Source organism: Cygnus olor, chromosome 1 (assembly GCF_009769625.2).
Source record: "Cygnus olor isolate bCygOlo1 chromosome 1, bCygOlo1.pri.v2, whole genome shotgun sequence".
NCBI classification, from domain to species: Eukaryota; Metazoa; Chordata; class Aves; order Anseriformes; family Anatidae; genus Cygnus; species Cygnus olor.
The window spans coordinates 10032763-10057029 of NC_049169.1; the positions used below are offsets into that span (position 1 = coordinate 10032763).

Consider the following 24267-nt stretch of genomic DNA (forward strand, 5'->3'; position numbering starts at 1 on the left):
GTAAATCTCAATGAAATTGTGTTGAACAACAAGGAAGTCTAGGAACTTAAAAATATTTACCAATACAAAGTAGAGAAAAATCTGAGTGCTTCTGGGTTTCAGCTCACCTGCAGTGAGTAAGCAGTGGACAACCTTACCTTTTTCTGAAATGTCAATTATAATCTGCTGTTAGAGAAAAATTACCGTGGAAAGCAGAACATCAGTTTTGAAATAATCTAGGCCAAAATGAATTTTCAGTTAAGAATCCTGTTGGCTGCTCTGAAGTAGGATTGGATGGCTCTTAGAATGCTTTGAGATGTTTCTGGATGAGGTCCTGATCACTTTTATATGAATCGATAGCATTTTTCATATTAGAGCTAGGCTTGGCAGAAATGCTTCAAAGAAGTGTAACTGAACTCCATGGAAAGTTCTCTGTAAACACTGGTTTGGTACAATAAAGTTTTTTTTGTTTGTTTGTTTGTTTTGTTTTGTTTTGTTTTCATTTCTATCCCAGTGTTTCTCTGTACTTCTTGAATACTGAGGTTCTAGTCTGTGTTTAGGTGGGTGCTCTGCTAAGATTACCAACAACTATGTCACGTGCATAGAGATACATACACTCTTTCAAACACACATCCCTTCACTCTAACAAAAGAAACATTATTTAGTGTCTGTAGTGAAAAATTAAAGGCAACTGTGTCCCATCAATTATTTTTATTTTTCTCCAGCTGAATCTAACTAGAACTTGAAAGAAGCACTTTTTGTTTCTCTTCTACCAACTTGACTGCTCATATGTGATTCTACAGGTGTAATTTCATACTATTAATTACTTTCTGTTATATGGGATAATTCACAGATTGTAGTTAATGACCAAACTACATTCTTTTAAGAGTTGTTCTGTGATACAAGTCATTTACCTTGTGCTGGTTTAGAAACTGTCATTATTTTGTGGCAAATAAGATATTGACTAAAATCATTCATAGTGTTTGATCAGAAGTAAATGCTGCATTTTTAACTAGAAAGGAAGTTCCATATGTTTTTATTCTCAGATACAGTGCTAAAGCTGGTCAGAAATAACAATTTCTATCAGTGAAATTTTCATGTTTTAAAGCATAAGTTTTAAATACACTAAAACATATAATGAAATAGTACACAAATTTTATTAGGTGTATTGAAATACTGTTTTCACACAACATAATGGATGTAATGAGACCATAAGAAATATAAGCTATTAGCAACCTAATTGCTAGCTATAGAACAAGCCCAAGCACTGGCCTGACACACTACTGTACATTGCTCGCATGCTCCCTCACACGATTTAAGCCTGTGCCAACCTGTCAAAATCCAGGCAATTTATGGTTACAGTTTGTATAACAGCATGCAGAATTTTCTCAACAGACACTATGAATGAGGCCATTGCCTTTTTGGCTGAAATGTATTTAATGGGGAGTGGTAGTAAAGCCATACAGACAAGAGCTGTGCCAGTTGACCTCAGCGACAGACAACAGATCTATTTATTTGTAAATATGACCATAGAGACCTGCCCATAAGGAAGATTCATGGGATCAAACAATGTGACTTGTATCTCTCTTGAGATAAAATGGTGTAATGGCTCAGCAGGGCATAGTATTAATGACAGATTTTCTCCCTTAAAATATTAAAAGGCCTGTGCTGTATCTAGTTTTAAGACAGACAAATACGACAATGACTTGTGTTCTTGAAGCACATGCTTCTTTTCATACATCGTAAAAGTAATTTAGCTGATATATATACTTTTACGTGTTTAAAGTCAGGTGAGATTAATGTCCCACTAACATTTGTTCTGATTCTTTTAGTTGAGGTGGTGTTTACCCACTTGGAGAGGGGGATATAGATTTGTGGTTCTATGGTTCTTCATTCATTTTCAGATTTCCCAGAGGAGAGGGTGTGTTGTCTTTCACATTCATTTATTCTACCACCTCTTCTATTCAATACCGAAGTGAGATCTGCTGAAATAACTGTTTTAAAATAGAGGTGATGCCAATTAACTTTGGGTGGTGACTCCAGATATAAAAATAGAAAAAATCATTTTTCCATAAAGGTTGTGTGGCTTTTGAAGGGAATACTCATAGCTTGCAAAGCCAGAAACTTAAAATTTGCATGTAAACACAAACTCATACATAAACACGAAGCATTTTGAACATTCTCTTCAGCCACTGTTGGCTGAGCAAATCTAATTGACATCACTTAATGCATTATATATTGAAGGAATAGTTATTGGCCCTTCTGATATTTAAATAAACTTACTGTTCACAGGTCCTGCACAGGAAACAATTTCATTAATTTATAGCATCCTCTCTGAATCTTAATTTTAAGTGGTCTTTTTAGGATGAACTTTAAAAGACCGACCTTAAATCAAAATGATTCTTTAGCAGTTCAGATGAGTTTTATGGGAAACACGTAACTTCAACATGCTTGTCTTTATTTATTGACATTCTTTCCAGTGGTAATTACTGATGCACATCAAAACACATCAGTGGTTTTTGAACCTGACTACAGTCACCGCAGTTTTCCTGTTCTAGAAGTATATTACATTGCATAAGTCAATAAATGCTCTTACTGCATCAAGATTGGATACTCTTTTGCATCTAGGGATCTTTTGTGTGTGTGTGGAAATGATCATTGTATTGCAGTACTTAACTGGAGTTTGTATAAATTCTTTCTTTAGCCCTGTTTTTTAGAATGTACAGACTCTGTGTGTATAGAATAAATAAATAAATAAGCACACACGTAAAACTAAATAAGCAAGCATACAATCAACCAAAAAAGAACACAATAAAAACATAAATATGAGTTGTATTCCTAGATGAGAAATGATTTATATGTTCTTAACTGACACTTTTCAGAATTACCATAGAAAACAGGAATTTATAACATTTATCAATGCATTATTGGCACGTTTTCTTTTCCATTATTTCCCTTTTCCACCAAAATATAAAATTGGATTTCCTTAAATTTTTTGTGAGCAAAGTGGAGAAGGAAATATTAAAACTGAACTAGAGGTCAAATTCTGGGCTTGTGCCTGGCTTACTAGATGGTCTAAAATAAATCATAACTTCTCCAATTGCATTTTGATTATTTCTCAGAATGCTGTAATGGTCCATAGCTTTTTCTTATGAGAATTGTGAATTAAAATCTAGGCAGGACTTTGACATCCTTAGATGAGCAGGCTGTCATAATGCAACAGATCATAATCCATGTAGGACAAAAAGGTGGAGTGTGGAGAAGAGAGGGATCTCCTAGAAAAGATAAATTAGGACTGGAGAAACTGCGTAGAATTCATAATAAATAGCCTATATTAGAAGGAAAGACTAAATAGGAGAGAGATAAATAGTATTTATTCTCACCTCATCTGTTGCTGCACCAGATTCTCTGTTTTGTTTTGCATCTGAACTCTGTAAATTAGCCTCATGTTTACTTACATCTGACATGATATTTGCATAAATTCACAAAGGGCTCTTTTTTTTTTTTCTGATGACACTTGTAAATCCCATGAGGTAAATGTGAAATTAAAGTCAAATACTGGTTATCTATCTATCTAGTGACCCTGTGCACAGCGTGATAAATTGTCAGCCATGAATGTTCATATAATTTATTCTTGTAATGATGATTGTAAAAGGGATGGGAAATGGCAAATTTATAATGCGTTCTTGTCACATAGTTTGTAATGAGAAGGGAAAATATCACAAACTTAATTTGTTCTGGTGAAAATTGTCAGACTGTAATGAGAACAGAAGATAGCATAAAAAATGTACCAATTCTCCAAGCTTCCTAAAATGCAATCTCACTGTTGTCCTCAAAAGCCATTTTCCAGGTTCCCTTGGTCTGCTCCATTTTACATTTTTTTTTTTACATGCTTACTTAGCCATCTCTTAGTGTCTCATTAGAAACTTGCACACTTCATAAAAATCTAAAGTGATCATGCACTTTTTTCACAGGAAGACATTTTACAAACATTTCATGCCTTTTATCATCGTAAAGATAACGGAGGATGATGACACTCTCCAGCTAATCACAGAGAATTTAAGCCAAATATAACCAATCTGTGTCAATTTAAGAAGGGCAGTGGGTGGTATAGGACAGCAAATATAAACATCCTTCACATTGCTGAGTGGTATTTAAGATAAGTTTCCTGAGTTTGAAGCACCGCGTGATATTCAATATGACTTTTAATAATTTCTAAACCTTCCATTAAGTCTTTATTTACTTATAGTCTTTTTATTAGGCCAAGTAGGACTTTTTTTTTTTATCTTTAAGATTTCTGAAAACTTGGTGAGCTTATGTCCTGAATGTTTGTACAAAAAGCACTATCGTGTGTGGGCACTTTGGATAGTCCTTTTGACAGAACTGATTCATCTTCCGAAATACTGATTAATACTGATTTGTATTAAGATGAAGCTCTTAAAAAATGATTTTTTTCAGACATCAACCAAGAACTCCATGCTTTGGCAGGCAGTAAGCTTTTACAACAAATTCACAATGACATGTTCTTTTAAAAATCAGACTAGCAAATGTACAACTTCCTAGAGGGTTCATCAGGTTTTAGAGAGGAAGCTCTAAAAACAGATTAACCCGTCCTACAGATGTGTATTTTACTTTAAGTGTGTTGTTACCATAGCGACTGCTGTTATATAACACAAATTACTTATCGAAGCATGAAGGCTTTGCAGACAGAACACTCTCTTCCCCCTTTAAATCAGCGTTTTTCTGACTAGGATCTTTATTGATGGAATGAAAGTAAAAAGTGCCAGTTGTTAGCTTGGAACTGCCCAAGGTCTTCTGGGTTTTGTTTTGCTTTTTTGTCCACCAGCTGGGTTTCCATTTCTTCTCAGTGATGTTTGTTTGTGAGCATTCTAATTGTCAAGTATGCTGTGGTACAGTCAGTTTTCCCTGAGTTTTGCCATTATTGCCCTTTATCATTTTATTAACATTTTTGTTAAACTCTTAGACTATTCCCTACTTGTGTTTGTGCTTGTACTTGTTAGATCAGTTCACTGGGTTTGTTGTGTTGAGTGGGTGAATCCTTTTACATAAAACCAGAAAAAAAATCGACATAGCTCTTCTCCCCCTGATTGTTTTCGGAGCAATCTATCCTGTCTTTACCTAGATAATATACGTCATAAAATAATCAATGTTGTTGCAGATATGGCTTTGTTTTCCTACTGACATGATCAACATCACTGTTGCAATTCATTAACAATTATTGATAGCAATACTTTTCTTGTAAAGTCATTTTTAAGGAATGCTTTGAAAATGTTATATAGCATATTTATTGAAAAATCTCAGCTAATTAGGTTTGTAAGATGCAATGCACAATGATTTGCTGAGCAAATGCTCCATTAGAAAGAGAAAGCTGAAAAGAGCCGAAGAGCCAGTAGCTTCTGAGCTATCTACAATTTAATTGTTTACAGTTAACTATAACACATTTTAGTTGTTATGTACATTTTAAACTGTGATGGAAACGTAGTTAATGAAGCTTTAGGGTTTTTTGTTTGTTTTGTTCTGTTTGGTTTTTTTTAGTGCCTGTGTAACATTCTAAGGGAGGTAGTATAGAATAGGTCAGTTGGAAGAGACCTACAGAGATCATCTAGTCCAACTGCCTGACCTCTTTGGGACTAACCAAAAGTTCAAGCATATTACTGAGGTCATTATCCAAATGCCTTTTGAACACTGACAGGCAAGGGGCATCAACCACCTCACTAGGAAGCCTGTTCCAGTGTGTGACCACCCTCACATTAAAATAATTTTTCCTAATGTCCAGTCTGAACCTCCCTTGGAACAACTTAGTGCTGTTCCCATGTATCATTGGTTCCCAGGGAGCAGAGACCGGCACCTCTCTCTCCATTTCCCCTCCTCAGGATGCTGTGGAGAGCAATGAGGTTGGCTCTCAGCTTCCTTTTCTCCAAACTAGACTAGGCCTTCAGCCTCTCCTCATAGGACATGCCTTCTAGTCCTTTTACCAGCTTTGTTGCCCTCCTCTGGATGCTTTAAGGTACCTTAACATCCTTTTCATAATGTGGAGTCCTGAACTGCCCACAATATTCAAGGTGAGGCTGCACCAACACTAAATATAGTGGGAGAATCTCCTCTTTTGCCTGGCTGCCTATGCTGTGTTTAATGCACCCCAAAATGCCATTTGTCCTATTGGCTGCCAGGGCATGCTGCTGACTCTTGTGGAGCCTGCTGTCACCAGCACCCCCGGGTCCCTTTTTGCTGAGCTGCTCTCCAGCCACTCGTCTATGCCTTTCTCCAACATTACTCCATCCCAGATGCAGCACCCGGCATTTACATTTGTTGAACTTCATACTGTTGATGATTACCCAATGCTGCAGTCTACCTAGATCCCTCTGCAAGGCCTCTTGTCCCTCCAGGGAAGTCAACAGTACCTCCCAGTTTGGTATTATCCATGAACTTGCAAAGGATGCTTTCCACTCCTACATCCAGATCATTGATAAAAATGTTGAGCAGACCTGTCCCCAGAACTGAGTTTGTGGAACATCACCAGTGACCATCTGCCAGCCAGGTGTAGTCCCATTCAGTACAACACTTTGAGCTTTGCTGTTCAAACAGTTCATCACCCAGCATAGCGTGAACCTGGTCACTTCACAGTTGGACAGTTTGTCCTGAATGATACTATGAGGGACAGTATCAAAGGCCTTAATAAAATCCAGAAATATTACATCCATTGCCTTCCCTTCATCCAACAAGCGGGTGAGCTTATCATAGAAAGAGATCAAATTACTAAGGTAGGACTTACCCTTCATGAACCCGTGTTGACAATGCCCTGCAGTCAATGACAAATACAGTGATAGTCAGTCACTTACACAGGTAGATGAAGTAAAATGTAGCTTAAAGTAGAAAATCATGAGATTGAAACACTTCTTTCATTCCACACAAACTCTTCATTCAGTCAACTGATATATTTGTATCCTGCTGTTTCTCTAAAATCTAATATTTATTTAACATCTTGTCCAGCAAGACTCAAGAGCAAAACAGATAATTGTTTCCACCTTCTTTTTCTTTGCTATATTTTGGTTACTTGAATGTCTGGGTTATGAATTAGATTTTTTTTTCTCTATTTGAATTATTATTTCGCAATAAACCCTGCAAGAATAAGATTACATGAAGATACTCAATAGATACTTTATATTTTTTCTCAAATTTTTCTATACTTTTCAAATTTTTTTCCCAGTCTTAATATTTTCACTTTTAAAGCTCTAGCAGTCTGCTCTGATCACTGAAGCTTGACAAGATTAGAAATGAGGGAAGTAGCAAAATCTTCACATTTACTCTTTACATTTTAGTAACTTCTCAATCAACCAACAGTAAAATCTCCTAAACCAGCTCCTGGTTGTGAATTGTGAATTGGTGATTTTGTGAATCTATCCAGGCATTTTGGGTTAACCTCTCAAAGGCAGATATGGAATGAAAAGTTAGTTGAAGTATTTGCCCCTTTTTTTCCTACACTTTTATTTAAAAGCTTTTGTGTTGGAGTTACTACTCTAACTGTATTTTAATTGTATTCAAAACAGAAAATATAAATTTATACAGAAAAATATCTCAAAATACAGCAGTTAAAATTAAAGCTTTTTTTTTTTTAAAGAATCTGCTTAGTTTTCTTTGCAGAATAATTAGAATGATTGTATCAAAGTGTCATCTTTAAATGAAAAGGAATATTTCTCAAATACTGAATATATATTAAATGCAGATTATTGGAGGACATTATTGTAACTGCTCTGATGTGTAAAAATCCACTTGTGCACTCTGGAAAATGCTTTCAATTCTGCCCTTGAAGACAGATGTGAACATTCCACTTCATTGCCTTGAGATGTTGTTTTGAAAAGAGCCCCATAAATGGTTCATTTTGCACATGCGCTGTATATTATTCTAGTGTCAAAATCTTGGGAACTGTTTATAGAGAATATAATATGGATATGATTACTTTTGTTATGTTTTAGAATTAAATTTGAATTCCCTGTTCCTTACCTTTGGAGTTATGATTTCTGTAATACACTTTTCATGCATGTATATCTTCAACTCCTGAGGAGGGGGGAGAGGTTATAAATAACAGAGAAAAATGTGGATATTTTGTGAAGAGGAATAAAAATGCCATAAAAATTCATTTTGCTTAAGATTTTTACGTGGAAATGTGGAGGTGGTAGCCAGTTAAAATCCTCACTTTAATTTAATCACCTGATTTTTTTTGTCTGAATTTGAACTGGCAAAGACTCAGAACACAGTTTGTCACCTTTTTTTTATTTTTAAATTAAAAAGCTGTTTCAAAAAAAAAAAAATAAGCATTTGTTGCTGTCTTGTCACCCAAATGGCTCTTCTCTTAATCAGCTTCTCTTCTGTCTCCTCTTTTCCTCCTTAGACTTTTTTTTTTTTTTTTTTTTTTTTTTCCCACATGACTAGAAAAAGAGAAGAGGGGGAGAAGAAATCAAACAAAACTTAGGAAGGAAGAACCTTTTTTTTTTTTTTTTTTACTTCTGACTTTTCATCAAACAAATGAGAGCTATTGACTTTATGTCATTTTTATCCCCAGATGTTTGTTCTTGAGTTAATACAGTACCTACAGTTAAATTAATTAGAATCTGACAATAGTATCACTCATCCTGGAAGACTGCATCATGTTATACTATCTATGATGTAAACAGGGTCTTTAGAAGAGTGTTTCAAGGGTTGAGCAAATGCTTCAAGATTAATTAAAATTTAAAATTTGATTTTCAATGAGAAAATAAGATCAGTCTATTCAAAATAGCAGCACCACCTTTAGTAGATAGCTAATTGTAGTCTACGTAGAAAATAACGAAGAAACAGAAGCTGACAACATACAAAAATTCAAATGAACGTTTCTATTTTCTCTTGTTATTAATATTAAGTTTTTTGTTTGTTTTTGTAGTAAGGAACACAAAGATTGGATTCTATCCAAGGTTTGGAGAGTTAAAGGTTTTGTTTGCTTTTTTAACATATTTTGGGTTTAGGTATAAAGATAATGGTTTACTTTTAAAAGTACAGATGTATTCTTGTTCATAGAATGAAAAGAGCAATTAACCTTCCAACACAGTAGCATTTTATATCTAAAAATTGTAATACAGACATTATAGCATCAAATACCCTTTTAAAACATGGTAGAAGGGAGACTATGCTTTTGAGAGAAAAGTTAAGCTTCCATATGGTTTCTTCTGACACTATGTGAATAATACAATATTGATCAGCATGTAAAATTTTTGATTCATTTGAGTGTAAGATTTTTTATTTACCCTTGTTGTGACAAATGCATCTTAGTGCAATTTCTGAATATGTGTGGAGGGATTGTCTGTCTTCTCATCAAGGAGAAATTCTGAATCATCTTAACTTGCTAAGTTATTGTGAAATTATTATTAATGCAGAGGTAACATAGTTCTTTCAAAGGGTTCTTTATTCTTTTGGAGATCATGATGATAACTGAAAGACCAACTTAGGACTGTAAGAGAGATCATTTGGGGGGTACTTTAATTTTTGTTAACTGTGCGGATACTTTTGTCACTTTATAACCACTAAAGTAACACTGTGTGTGTTTTGAAAAATGTACAAAGATGTACTTAAGAAGATTAAAATAATTAATAATTAAATAATTAAAGTAGCATTCCAAGAGTTTGGAAGCATTTGGCATTTTTGTTCAGATATAGTTGAGGGTTTTTTATTGAAACATATTAAATCTTAAAGAAATCGATATTTCAGCATAAATAAATAAATAAATAAATAAATCATTACTTTAAAATGCTCTATTTTATGAATGACCCCACCTGGAGCCCTGCAATCAGCTCAGAGGCCCCAGCACAAGAAGGACATGGATGTATTAGAATGAGTCCACAGGAATATGAATGAATATGATCAAGGAGCTGGAGCACCTATGAAGACAGGCTGAGGGAATTGGCGTTGTTCAGCCTGGAGAAGAGAAGGCTCTGGGGAGAACTTTTAGTGGCCTTCCAGTACCTAAAGGGGGCCTACAGAAAAGCTGGGGAGGGACTTTTTGTCAGGAAATGTAGTGATAGGACAAGGGGGAATGGCTTTACACTGAAAGAGGGTAGATTTAGATTAGATATAAGGAAGAAATTCTTTACTCTGACAGTGGTGAGGCCTTGGAACAGGTTGCCCAATCCCTGGAAGTGTTCAAGGCCAGGCTAGAGGGGACTTTGAGCAACCTGGTCTAGTAAGAGGTGTCCCTGACCGTAGCAGGGGCTTGGAACTAGGTGATCTTTAAGGTCCCTTCCAACGCCAAACATTCTGATTCTGTGATTACTGTTTAGCAGTTAAAACCTGTCTTTTCCTCTTACATTTGATACTTATGCTGACAGCATAAATTTTGAGAAGACTTACATTGGTTTAGATTATTTGGACTATATAGTATGGATTATAATTGTATTCATGGTGTCTCTTGAAAGTAAACTGAAGCTTATTATGTATGATTGTTGAAGTGCATAGTATTTATTTGCACATCAAAAACATCTGCTTTCAGCCATATTGTAGCATTACAGTATGTTAGGCTTTTAAGGAGATTGCAAGCACATTTCTGTAAAAAAATATTGAGAAGTAATTTCAATGGATATTGGTCTGAAGTTTTCTGAGAAAAAGTGTTTTATTTTAATCCTTCATGTACATATTTGGTAGTATAAATTGCCAAATTACAGAAATGCACAGTATTCACCCCTTTTCTGAGTTAATTCTGTCAAGCATTGTAACTATCTTGCTGACTAAATGACATATTCCCTTTTAAGACAATCTTTTAACATTTTACATTGTGTGGCTATACAAGGGCAAAATTTTAGGCAGGAGAGTGCAAAGTAAAATCAATAACCAAGAACAATTATTATTATTAAAATGTTTACCACAGTCTTCTTGAGACATAATCAGCATAAATCTCAAAAGGAGCAGAAGAGCCAAGATACTAAAAAAGCTTGGTTTTTCCCTTTTCCGCCTGTACTTCACCTGTTCCTTTGCCCTTTGCCTTTCCTTAGACTTTAGACTTTGTTGCCTCACAGCTTGAGAATTTGCCTCTTGTCAGTGAAAGTGGCCACACCTAATGCTTAATTGTTATTCTGACTCACATGTCGCAAAGCCAGGCAGTGCTGTTGCAGGGCTAGTTACAAGCAGAGAAGGCAAATGGCAGCTGTAATTCCGTTTCTGTGCTCTGCCGTCTCTTCACATAGCACTTTTCATATCTTAAAGCAGGGAGGTCAGCTTTCACTTCCTCAGTTTGGGTGTTTAGGAGGGAAGTCCATCAGGAAGAGCTCAAGAAGTCACCAGAAACTGTATGTGTATCACAAAGTTACGACCATTCTGCAGAGGTGTAAAAGTACAATATCCATTTCCTTTACTTGCTTTATTACCTTTTTATTGTCATGACAGCTGTAAATATATCCAGCAAATGGTTATATGGAACCTCCTACTGTATTTGTAGTTAATGATTAATATAATTTTCCAAAGCTGGGTAAATGATTTCCCTTCATTTCTGATGGACTTTTGCTCCTCTTACTTGAGAATATTGTATGTTTCCTTGACCACGAATTATTCTCCCGTCTTTTCATTTGTTTGTTTCTTTGCCTTTCCCCTTCATTTTCAAAACTTTCAGGCACCTAAAGGATTCGTGTATCAGTCACATGAGAAGAACAAATACTAGATGTAGATCAGCACTAAATGATAGTAAACTCAATAAATGATGAAACCATCAAAAAAAAAAAAAGTGATGAAAGGTATCACACATGCTGTTGTTCTGGTTAAAGAACTAAAAAATGGAAGTCAGTGAAAGTATCTTCAGGTGTTTAGAGCTTTTGAAAAATGGACCATATATTTAGGTATCAGATTACAGAATCTTTAGGTATCAGATTACAGGACCTTTCATAGGGCTATCAATGTAAGAACGGTTATTCTTTGCACTTTAATGTAGGCCATCAGCACACCTCAAAATCGTCCTTGAAGTGAAGTTTATTTGGAGCATAGTTTTCTCCAGGCTCTCTCCCTGCTCAGGAATAGGTACAGTAGTCAGCCCTCCAGTGGTGTTCATATATGGAGATAATGTCTCAGAGACTAGAGGGGGAATTTTGGTAGCCAGGGTCAAAACTTCAGTTCCTAGTTAAATGTTAAAAGTTAGGTGAGATTAGTCTGGATGGAGCTAGGAATCTTAAAAAAAAAAATCTTCCATTCCTTAATTTATTTCCATCCTCCTCCATAGCATTTCACTTGGAGCATTGATCTGCTGCTTAGACTTAACATCTTTTTAAAAAAGACTGCTCATGCAATAATACAGTAATCATGAGAAAAAGGCAGACATCTATCAAGCTGTCTTAGCAGTGATTATTGTTTATGCAAAGCATATTGCCGAAATGAACTACACGCCAGTTTTAGGATTATCTGGTTTGAAAGAGCAAACAAAATGCGAAACAGTGACTTTTCAGAATAATGATGTCTATCATTTTTCGCTGTATGTCTATGGGGATGACCAAAATAAAAATGATTTTACAAAGAATGACTGAGGTGTTTGTTAATATGAACCATTAAGGTTCAGATTAAACGGTTGTATTTGTAGCTTATCATCAAATGCAGCTTCCAAGATGTGCTAAAGATACAGTGAGCAGTAGGCACCCTGAGACATAAGAATAGTTGTCCTTTTTACTACAGAATTCCTCTCATCTCGTTCCATAGCTGAGTCCCAGTTTGAGATGAATAACCGTTTTCCTCTAGACCCTTCAAAAAGGTCAAAATTGGACATAGGACAGAATAGACTGCAGTCTCTTCAGGGCATGGAATTGTTTGTTGTTTTAGTGCCATCTGTAGCACTAGACATTTTGTCAGTTCAGAACAAATAACAGTAATGGAATGGGAATACTCACACTCTTTGCTGACCCATTGTGTGAGGAATAGTGATTCAGTTTCTAGAAGGTGTAAAAATATATATATATATACTTTGAGACTGTTATAATGAAGAGTACAAAAGGGCATACATACTAGGGCTTCTCAGCATCTACATGTAGCTGAAAAGGATAATGATAACCTAACAATTTTAAAGCTCAGAATGACATAGTTTCTAAATGAAACGATAAGATATTGAAAACTCACTTTTACTATAAAATTATTACTTCAGATACTAACACAACCGCAGATTTTTGATCTGTATAATCTAAATGGAATAATTACAATTATACTACCGAAGCAAGTTAAGAGTAATATAAACAGAGTGTATATGCTGTTGTTTAATTAATCCACAGCAGCATGTTCATTGTCATGCGTGCAAGTAAATCTAAATTATTTTAGTCAGTTAGTTGGCAATCTCCTTAAAAGTACCCGTGAAAAAGAATGTCACTGCAACAACTGTATTCTGACTGATGATCAGATATGTGCAGAAATACATATGTAAATTTTATTACCTTCTTATCCTGGTAGTAAATACTGAATCACCAGTGTTTTTCTTGAGTGGAAAATGAGATATAAAAATATTGTTGAAAACACATGCTGGGATGGGTTTTGTGGATTGAAAGACTGCTTAATATAAAGGTGGTATTTCCATTAATGTGCTGAGACAGGAGGCTCTCTACATCTGATTTTCATGCGTATTCTGTTGTAAAACTTTTTTTCAAAATTATCTTAAAGGCTCAAAAGCCAAAAAGAAAATGAAAAAGAAATCAAGTTGATGTTGATTTGCTCCTTGGTTTCTGAAAGTTTATTATCCGAGCTAAAGAAATCAACAATAGGATACATGTTTTCATTAATCTTTTATATACACGGAAAATCAAGAGGATATTTATTGGTCTCATTATTATAAGAGAGACGTTTTTAACCTTCCCTTGATAAAAAACATTGACTATTAATAGGCTTTCCTAAACTGAACTTCATAGAACTTTATAGAACTTTACTAATTTGAACATTAAACCCATAGACTTACAGGGTATCATTTCATGTGAATTAGAGGTTAGTTCTACAATGAATTTGTGTTGTGGTAGCACCTGAAGATCTTTGATTATTATCATGACAGACACTGCAAGTATGATATGTAATTATCTAAAGGATTTACAATCGCAACATTTTTTCCTTGCATGGTCATAAAGAAAGTTTATATTGCATTTCAAATAATGTTTTTTGGACTTGTATTGTTATTCAGAATTTCTCAAGGTATACATACAGCTTAATCATCCCAGCCCCACTGAACTACTACTTGAGACTCTTCGACTGATTTCTTTGGCTTTTGGATGAAGCTCATATTCACTTGGTTGTTTTGCTTTGTTTTGTTTTCCTTCATTGGAGTTGGGTTTGCCACGATAACAAAAGAAGTGATCACCAGAGGCATTAAAATGCTTGATAGGAATTTCTCTGTGTAAGACTGAGGATGAAGGCCATTTGTTCCTTTGATTTGGGCAACACCACCCCAACAGCTAAACCTGCCAATACAAAGAAGGACTGTCATCTTGTCAGTGTCAAAGAAATTGCTGTCTGGTTATAAAAGTGCATGGAGAAAAAAAATAAATAAATAAAAAACACCATAGGAAAATGCAGGTAGATTCAGAGTGAAAACAAGTATGGTAATGGTCCCCCCTCCACCAAAAAGAGCAGTTATTTTTTCAACATCTTTGGTTCTTTTGCGTCTATGATGATGTATACAATAGGGATACTTTTTTGTGCATTGCTTGCATAATTCTAAGCCTTTAAGGGCCTTCAGCAAAATAGCTAAAAGCAAATTAAAGTATACACAGGCACTATACACATAAAAATTCCCATTATCTATCATTATCTATTTGATTACTAAAGTTAAAATTTGCAAACAGAGCAGTTCCTAGAAAGAAAAAGAATGAGCTTTTCCTGGAGGTGCTAGGATGTATCTTGAAGTATAAGGGCATATGCACTTCAGAGTTGTCATCACTTGAAGAAGTAGGTCATCTTTGTGTTGTTGTACTCTGTATTTCATCTGCTCAAAATAAAATGGAATATTTAACAGTCCCCACCCTATTAAATCTGAGGAGCAGGTAAATCCTGACATATAGGAAAAACACTGGCTCTTTGTACTTCTCTGGTAATTTGCAGCAGTGTTTGCAACTCTCTTGCAAGTGTTAACATTTGGTGGGGGATAAAAAAGAAGGGATCGTTAGTAGTAACAAATCAGCTGACAACGTACCAAGAGTACTTTTCATTTTTTACTGGAGATGAAGCAAAATCTTAGAGCGTTAGAAATAACTGTCTGATTGCTCTACCTTTCTTCCACAGAATAATTATTTCAACATCTAAGGTATGTCTATTCAGAAAGTCAGAGTCCCTGGAGGCTTCTGTTAGTAAGCAAGTACAAATTTGAATAGAAAATGTTAAGGATGGGGAAAAACAAAAAGGAGGGAATGGTCCAAGCAGTGGTTGCACATCGTTACTGAATTTAAAGACTCCAGAGCATTTTTGGGAACAAATAGGCAATATCCAGTTTACTGGTCAAGGCCAATGTGTCTTCTTCTATATCCTTATGTTCTCATTTATCACTCTACTTTAAATAACTGAAGTAGCTAAAACGTAAAGAATTTAGGGTCATTTTCCTCCATAGGAGATCTGTTTTTCCTACCTGGCAATTTACTCATCTCTCTTAATTTGACTAATCGTTTCATGGTGTCACAGATTCAGTTATTTTTCTGGTATTCCAGGTGTGTTGAGCGTGTAATGGTTTAATTTTTACTTGTAAAATAAATGATATTTTCAAAGGAAAAATGTTATATGATACAGTCTTCTTCCAGTAAATACGTATTGACTTTTAGCATATGGCCCTTTTCTTTGTCACAAGGATCTATTCAATTATCTTTCAAATTATTTTCTAAAACTTTGTAAACATTTGAGTTGTACTAACAGAGCTGTAATTACCAGGAGCAGTTCTTCTGCATATTAAATAAAAGCAGACATGAGTTAAATATGGGTTAGCTCTGTGTCAGATATGAGTTACATATGGGTTAGCTGTGTGTCACTTGGTTTGGATGGATTATGTATATCTCACAGTTATAATTAATACGTGGTTTTCCATAAAGATTCTGTTTGATTATATTAGGTAGTGAAAGCTAACAGAATTTATTTTTTCACAGATGTACTTCATCCTTTCTTATGTTCCTATATTAGTTTTATGATTTTCCTTTACTAAGAGCAGTGAGAAGGAAGAATTAGGAAGGGATAAAGGTATGCTCCAGCCATGACAAAGAAATTAATTAGTTGGCCTCCAAATGAAACTAAAACATTTGACTTCTGAGGTAAATTTAGAGATGTTCTGTGGGAAGAAGTGTTTATTTTCACCTTAACAAATACATTAGGTACTTTGAGTTACTTTTAATTAGTTTACCAATTGGTGTTTGCCAAGAGAGGGTAATCTATCTAGCAACATTGCAGTATCTATCAACATACTGCAATGAAAAATCCCTGAATGGCAGAGAGATGGAGTAGTAGACCTATTGTTTTCAACTTGAACTCCTCTGGCATTGTGACATTTGCAAAAGCAAAGGAACTGACATGCTTCAGCCCTTGCATGACACTTAAAAAAATAAACAGTTGCAATGAATGTTAGATGTATGAACTTTTCACGATGGCATTTGTTTATTATAAAACTGAATGAAGAGGACATTGTAACACAGCTCCTTTGTACTGTGCAGCAGTATGAGGTTGTTAGGAAAACACAGTGGGAGAGCCACAGACTTAGAATACTAAAGCACATTGATATTGCTTGTGATACCAAAGATAATGTCTACTGCCAATTCAGGAACTAAAGAGTGTGAATATTTCTGTAAAGAACTAAGATTTATCTAGTGAAGACTGCTGAAGGAAGATTATGTCCATTTCCCAAGTCCTAATAAATTTGGGTTGACGGGCTAACTGAAAAGATAGCCTAAGGAAAAACTAGCATTTAGGGCATGAGGTTAACTGAGGAAAAGTTGAGTCTAAAACTGAGGCATATGACTTCATAGTACAAAATTCAATTTACAGAGAACCATTCTGACAGTGAATTAGGAACTAGAGGGCTGGTGATATAAGATTTGTATAGGTTATTTTGTGATCAAATATCTTCATGATTATAAAAAACTTAGATTGCATTTTAAAACACATAGCTTGAGAGATGTATTTTCCAAGCCTACATAGCAACCCTAAAAAAAAAAAAAAAAAAAAAAAAAAAGTGATAATTAGATGCAAATATAACAAAAGTCCAAGAGGACAATGGCAAGATTCATTAAATCACTGTGTATCTAGACAATTCCAGGTCATTTCACTAGCACCACTTACATCAGTATGGCAGGGAGGCAAGATGAGAACTTCCATCTCATGACAAGATTTAGCACAATTTGCCAATTCACTCATCATCAACTGCCTTTGTTCGTCTTTATTATCATTACTTTCATTTTTAAGAGACTTGTTCTATGATGTCCTCAGCTCTGCTGTGTGTGAATCTAAGGGGCATGTGTATGAGCAATGGAGGCTACAATTGCAGAGGTACTAAGTGGTATCTACCTTACCAACAGAGCTAGGAGAAGTGATAAGAGCCAAATGCGGATGTGTACAAAAGGTACAAGCATAGAGACCCTACAAAACAGATGTATTACCAGGAAATAAATGGAAACAATGTCATGCACAAATGGTACTGTGAGAAGAACCCGTGCATTTAATGTATAAAGTAACATGTTCTTTAAATATATATGTAGTTAGTATGTGAAATGGAGCAAACTCTTGAACCATGGATTATTTCATGGTAGAAGACAATTATTATTATTATTTATTATTTTTAATGACGTAAAAGATAGTTGAGGCTAGATTCTGAGAAGCTTAATAACATTTGAGTATTATTTCCATGTTCTGTACTGAAAGAAGCTGTATTAACATAAGTAATAATGGTAATATTTCTGCCTACTTTGTGAAATGAGAATTTATTGGTTTTTTTTGAATCTATGGTAACTTTAAAATAAAAATGAGCTGTCATAATTATCTGGTCAACTTTCTGTAGCAGCCTTTTCAGTCTTTCTGAGGAAAGAATCAAAAAATACTATGACATTGGTTCTTTATTCTGTATTCTATCTATAATAAATATTATCTAGTATATTTAGAACTCCCGATAGTACTACTATCATAATTTCTGTGGATTTAAGGCCAAATTAGTTTCCAGATATATTAATTTCATTTTTAGGTTATAAAAGATAGTTCGCAGCATAGTTATGTTTTCCAGTATTGATTTCCAATTTCTAAACAGGCCACACCAAAAAGAAAGGAAGCTATAGTTAAAAAAAAATAAAAATTAAAAAAAAATCCAGGGAATCCCTAACAGAACTATTTTCAAGAAAACTATTTTTTGTTTTGCACATTTTTTCACAAATGAAGCCGTTTTTATTCCTATTTCCTAATTAGTGCTTTCCAGGCATATTACAGGTAGTAGCATTTTAAGGGTTAATCTCCTTTGGAGGGTTATATTTTAATGTGTTTTTTTTCTACAGAAAAAACAAAAATGAGATCTAATAGACTTATACAGATCTGCATTCAGTTAGGAATTGCAAAAGGTATAGTAACTATTAGGGCCTTCACTGCATTTAGAGACAGATGATTCAGTGCATAAACTCCATTTATTGGGACAGCATTGCCAAATGTTTTTTTATAAATATGTCTTTGTGTCAAGTAACAGGACTCACTAATTTGGTCATTTTCTATAAAAGTAGAAAATTAATACATAAGACAATTGTTAGATGACCTGAATGATATACCATGCCATCATGCAATCTTGTACCTGACATGAATTTCTTCAAATAAAAACATTTTATACATTAAGTAGACTTTCTTTAGCTGCACTTCAACAAAACTAGCCTACCCGAGCTTGTCTTATTAGATTTTATTTCACATCCAATTGTCATTTCATCTGCAATTCTTGTCATTTACATATAACTTGTTAGCTTAATCTTTTTTTTTTCCTTTTTTTTTTTTTTTTTTTTTTCCCAAAGCGGTAGCACAATACTAGTTGTTAGGTTAGTTAGAAAACAATTAAAAATGAGAATTTTAAAGCCATTTAACAATGTGGCTTAAAACTGAAATATGCAGATAGACTTCACAAATTGTGTTTCTGGTAAATTTAATTAATTCCAATATATGTCTGAAACCAAATAATCTCAGAATTTTCTGGAGATACCTAAAAAACACAGTATCCTACTCTGCACAGAAAATTTCCTAAGCACCACTGCGCTGAGAAATACTATATTTGGAGTGTGAGAGCTGAGCACATCATTAGAGTTGCATAGAGGGATGCCCCACTTCAGCTTACCTGTCTTGAAAAGATATTTGTGGCCCTACTATGACTCAATCTGCAAGTATCAGTACAGGCTGGGGGATGACCTGCTGGAGAGGAGCTCTGTGGAGAAGGGCCTGGGGGTCCTGGTGGACGACAGGTTGGCCATGAGCCAGCAGTGTGCCCTGGTGGCCAAGAAGGCCAATGGGATCTTGGTGTGCATTAAAAGGAGCGTGGCCAGCAGGTCAAGGGAGGAGATCCTCCCCCTCTACTCTGCCCTGGTCAGGCCTCACCTGGAGTACTGTGTGCAGTTCTGGGCTCCCCACGACAAGAAAGACAGGGATCTCCTGGAAAGAGTCCAGCAGAGGGCCACAAAGATGATATGGGGCCTGGAGCATCTTCCCTACGAGGAAAGGCTGAGAGACCTGGGTCTGTTCAGCTTTGAGAAGAGAAGACTGAGAGGGGATGTTATCAATGTTTATAAATATCTTAAGTGTTGGAGACAAAGGGATATGGCCAACTTCTTTGCAGTGGTTTGTGGAGACAGGACAAGGGGCAATGGCCACAAGATGGAGCCCAGGAAGTTCCACCCCAACATGCGAAAGAACTTCTTCACGGTGAGGGTGACGGAGCACTGGGACAGGCTGCCCAGGGAGGTTGTGGAGTCTCCTTCTCTCCGTCTGGACGCCTACCTGTGCAGCCTGCTCTAGGGATCCTGGTTTGGCAGGGGGGCTGGACCGGATGATCTCTGGAGGTCCCTTCCAACCGCTACAATTCTGAGATTCTGTGATTCTGTGAAATCTATCATTCTGTATGTGCTTGTTGAGAAATGATATACCAATGACAGGATCCTGGCATACCAAGTGTTAAGTACTCTTGGTAGGAAAACCTTCCAGTTCTTTTGTTGTAGTTAAGCCCTTCTTTACACTAAAAAAAGCAGGATTCATGGAATCAAAAGTAGAACAGGGAGTCTGATGGTTACTCCCCTGCAAATCAGGCATTCTTTGCTGGCAGGGGTCACACCTGGAGTCACAGTCTCTGCTTTTGGTATTACTTCATTTATTATTCAATTGCTAATAAAAAATGCGTGGATGTTACTGAGGGTAGCTCACTACCACCAGGTACCCCTTATTCTGACAAAATGTCACATCTTCTGGGTATGATTCTAAAGTATCCAATGGTATATAACTGACCAGTTATCTGTACTATCCTAGCACTATCTGCACTAATTGGCTATATAATTATTATTAGAACAAATTTGCTCTGTTTTTCATATATTATGTATTCAGTAGGTCACCAGTTTCTCTAAATCAGAGAAATTAGTGACCTCTTTGATGAGAAATTCCATCATCACAGTAAAGGGAATTAAAAACAGGCATACAAAATGTTTAAGGTGCAGAATAGACCTCATAGCCTGCAATGAAGCTCATTTTTCATTAGCAAAATAGATATTTGTTATCTCTTCTGGTGTCCAGAAAATTCTGGGCTTTTTCATTCTTTTTAGTATTTTTCTTTATTTAAAATTTCTTTTTGCTGTTCTATAGAAACTGTACCCAAAACCCCACTGGAAACTGTCTCATGTAGTAGCTAGGCAACTGGCAACAAGATCTTTTGCAGACTTGTCCTTGTTTTTCTGATTTTCTGTGAAGAAGAGTAAAAGACAGTATTCAGCAGAGATTAAGTAGTAGAGAGCAAACATATACTTTCTTTGGCGTTACTGCCATATTAAACTTAACCAATGATACATACACACAAATTCAAGAGAGGAACATAATTTATGCAGAAAAACACAAAGATCCATGAATCCCAGTTCATCTTCTTTTACTCAGGTTTATGAAATTAGAGGCAGATTTTTGGCAGATCATAGAGTCTTCAGAAAAAAAAAAAAAAAAAAGAAAAAGGTTTTAGAAATACATAAGCAAACTTTGTACATAAAGGCCATCAATACTTAGGGACAATGTAATTATTGCATTTCACAATGTATTTTTATTTTTGTTCAGCCAGGCTTTCTGGAACATGACATACTTCATTTTTTTTAGAAAGGTGTTGTGGATCATCCTGCAGGAGCAGCAGACAAAGAAAATACCTGTTCAGTGTGCATAGCATGGAGATTATAAGTATTTTAATGGCAACTGTACCAGCTGAAAACACAACATGATTTTACTGTTAAGTTTTCAAATAAGTAACTTCATATGTTTGTTGTATCACAGGTACAGGAATGGCTGTGCTTAAACTGCCAGACCCAAAGGGCAATGTCAGGACAACTTGGGGATATGGGCAAGGTGCCACTTCCAAAACCAGGCCCTTCACAACCAGTATCCAAACCACCTGCGACTCCTCAAAAACAGCCTGTGCCTGCTGTCTCACATTTCCCTCAGAAGACTTCCACACCGCCTACTCCAGCAGCCGCAAAACCTAAAGAAGAACCAGGCGTTCAGAAGGAAGTTCCAAAGCTTCAGCAGGGGAGGTTGGAAAAAACATTGTCAGCTGATAAAATACAGCAAGGAGTTCAAAAAGAAGATGCAAAACTTAAGCAGGGCAAACTTTTCAAGACACCCTCAGCTGATAAAATACGTGTCTCTCAGAAGGAAGACCCGAGACTCCAGCAAACAAAACTGACAAAGACGCCCTCATCTGATAAAATTTTACATGGAGTTCAAAAGGAGGATGCAAAATTTCAAGAGGCAAAACTGGCAAAAACATCCTCAGCAGATAAAATTTTGCATGGAGTCCAGAAGGAAGACATAAAACCTCAAGAGGCAAAATTGGCAAAGTTACCCTCAGCTGACAAAATTTTACATGGAATTCAGAAGGAAGACCTGAAACTCCAACAGATGAAAATGGCAAAGGCACTATCAGCTGACAAAATCCAGCCTTCAGCTCAGAAGGAAGATGCACAACTTCAGGAGGTGAAATTGTCCAAGGCAGTTTCAGCTGATAAAATTCAACATGGAATTCAGAAAGAAGACCCAAATCTTCAACATGTGAAAATTGCAAAAGCTTCTTTAGTGGAGAAAATCCAACAGGAAGCTCAAAAAGAAGAATCAAAACTTCAGCAAGAAAAGCTGTCAAAGACACTTTCAGCAGATAAAATTCCTGCAACAGTAAGTTCAGATCAAAAGAAAACTTTAAGCAAATTTGAAGAAGACAAAAAACCTCTGCTCCCAGAAAAGAAAGCACCACATTCAGAGGACAAAAAAGAGCAAATTATAGCTGAAACAAAAGACCATGTTGCTGAACGGAAAGGAGAAGTTGAAGTACCTTGTGAGGAACTGCATGCAAAGAAACAAGAGGATGCTAAGAAAGAGGGTTTGACAACTGGGATTCCCCAAATGGTTTTGAAAGCTGAAAAAGCTCAGGAAGAAGAAACTCCCGTTCAAATGTCACGTGTGCCAAGATCTGACCATGTGGAAACAGTGAGAGAAAAAACAGTAAGTGGCTTTTTCCCCCTTCCTCTCTTTCTCCCTCCTTTCCTCCCTCCCTCTTTGCTACAATTTAGAATCTGATTCTGATGGACCCTGTATCTTCCTTCCTTCCCTCTATCTTTATTGTTATTCTCTGTACGAGATGATTCTCAATGATAAAATCAGTGACTGTTTAATAAGTTACTTACCAGTTAGTTCTATTGTTTATGTGCAACTTTCAAATAGTTCTTGCATGATTTTCGGTTTAAATAATTAAGCATTTGAAAGTAAATCAAAGTTTCTGTTCAAGCACTTTTCAAATACTTCTGATTTATTTACCTGCTTCTGTGGACTCTCAAGGCTTTGGAGTTTAATTGTTGAAGTGGGAACATTTTCATTGTTCTTAATCCCAAAAGCAAATAAGATGTGATGGTAAAAGGTACAGTGTTTTTCACTACCAAAGTATAATTATAGAATCATAGAATGGTTTGGATCAGAATGGAACTTAAAGGTCATCTAGTTCCAAACTCCCTTCCATGGGCAGGGACACATTCCACTAGATGAGGTTGCTCATCCAGCCTGATGGGCCAGATCCAGTGCAGTGCTCTGCAGTGGAAGGGAGGTTGGGCACTCTACTGCAAGCTGTTCCAGGCCAGCCAGGCTCAGGGCCAGGCAGCCATCCCTGCCTTCTTTTATTTAGCAATACAGGCATGATTAGCAAGCCCACAACAGTCAGTTTGCTATAAAGCAGGAGGTATTTCATAAGGGAAATGCATTCTTCAAAATGAAATGATTTCAAAACAGCCCAGTACTATTGTATGTATCAAAAACAGTCTGGTTTGCCACTAGGTCCTTCAAAGGTCCTCTTGCAGTGATTTCAGCATGTTCTCTTCTGTCCCATCTGGAAAAGACCAGCATCCTGATTTCTGGAGAGCTGCTATCATTCCCACCCACCCTCTCACCTGAGCTCTTGCTTGCCATTCTTGTGGCAAACCTCAGTCAACACGACTTTGCAGGGGCTCTTTAGACCACTTTACCTTAAAGAATGTAAAGAGAATCATATAATGGTTTGGGTTGGAAGGGACCTTAAAGATCACCCAGTTCCAACCCCCTGCTGTCAGCAGGGACACCTCCCACTAGACCAGGTTGCTCGAAGTCCCATCCAGCCTGGCCTTGAACCCTCCCAGGGTTGGGGCATCCACAGCTTCTCTGGGCAACCTGTTCCAGGGCCTCACCACCCTCAGAGTAAAGAACTTCTTCCTTATATCTAATCTAAATCTACCCTCTTTCAGTGAAAAGCCATTCCCCCTTGTCCTACCACTATATTTCCTGACAAAGAGTCCCTCCCTAGCTTTCGTATAGGCCCCCTTTAGGTACTGGAAGGCCACTAAAAGTTCTCCCCAGAGCCTTCTCTTTTCCAGGCTGAGAACCTCCAACTCCCTTAGCCTGTCTTCATAGGAGAGGTGCTCCAGCCCCTTGATCATCTTCATGGCCCTCCTCTGGAATTGCTCCACTAAGTTCATGTCCTTCTTGTGCTGGGGCCCCTGAGCTGAATGCAGCACTCCAGGTGGGGTCATATGAGAGCCAACCAGAGGGGGAGAATCA

At 36.4% G+C, this 24267-nt stretch overlaps 1 protein-coding gene across 9 annotated transcripts in view; it reads left to right on the forward strand.

Annotated features, from left to right (window-relative positions):
- Positions 1 to 24267, forward strand: part of PCLO (piccolo presynaptic cytomatrix protein) — a 372356-nt gene that overhangs the window by 143718 nt on the left and 204371 nt on the right. For all 9 annotated transcript variants that reach the window (XM_040548286.1, XM_040548292.1, XM_040548308.1 and 6 more), the window contains exon 4: positions 21469 to 22689. In XM_040548286.1, coding sequence (XP_040404220.1) covers positions 21469 to 22689 — 1221 coding nt within the window. The remainder of the gene's footprint in view (positions 1 to 21468; positions 22690 to 24267) is intronic.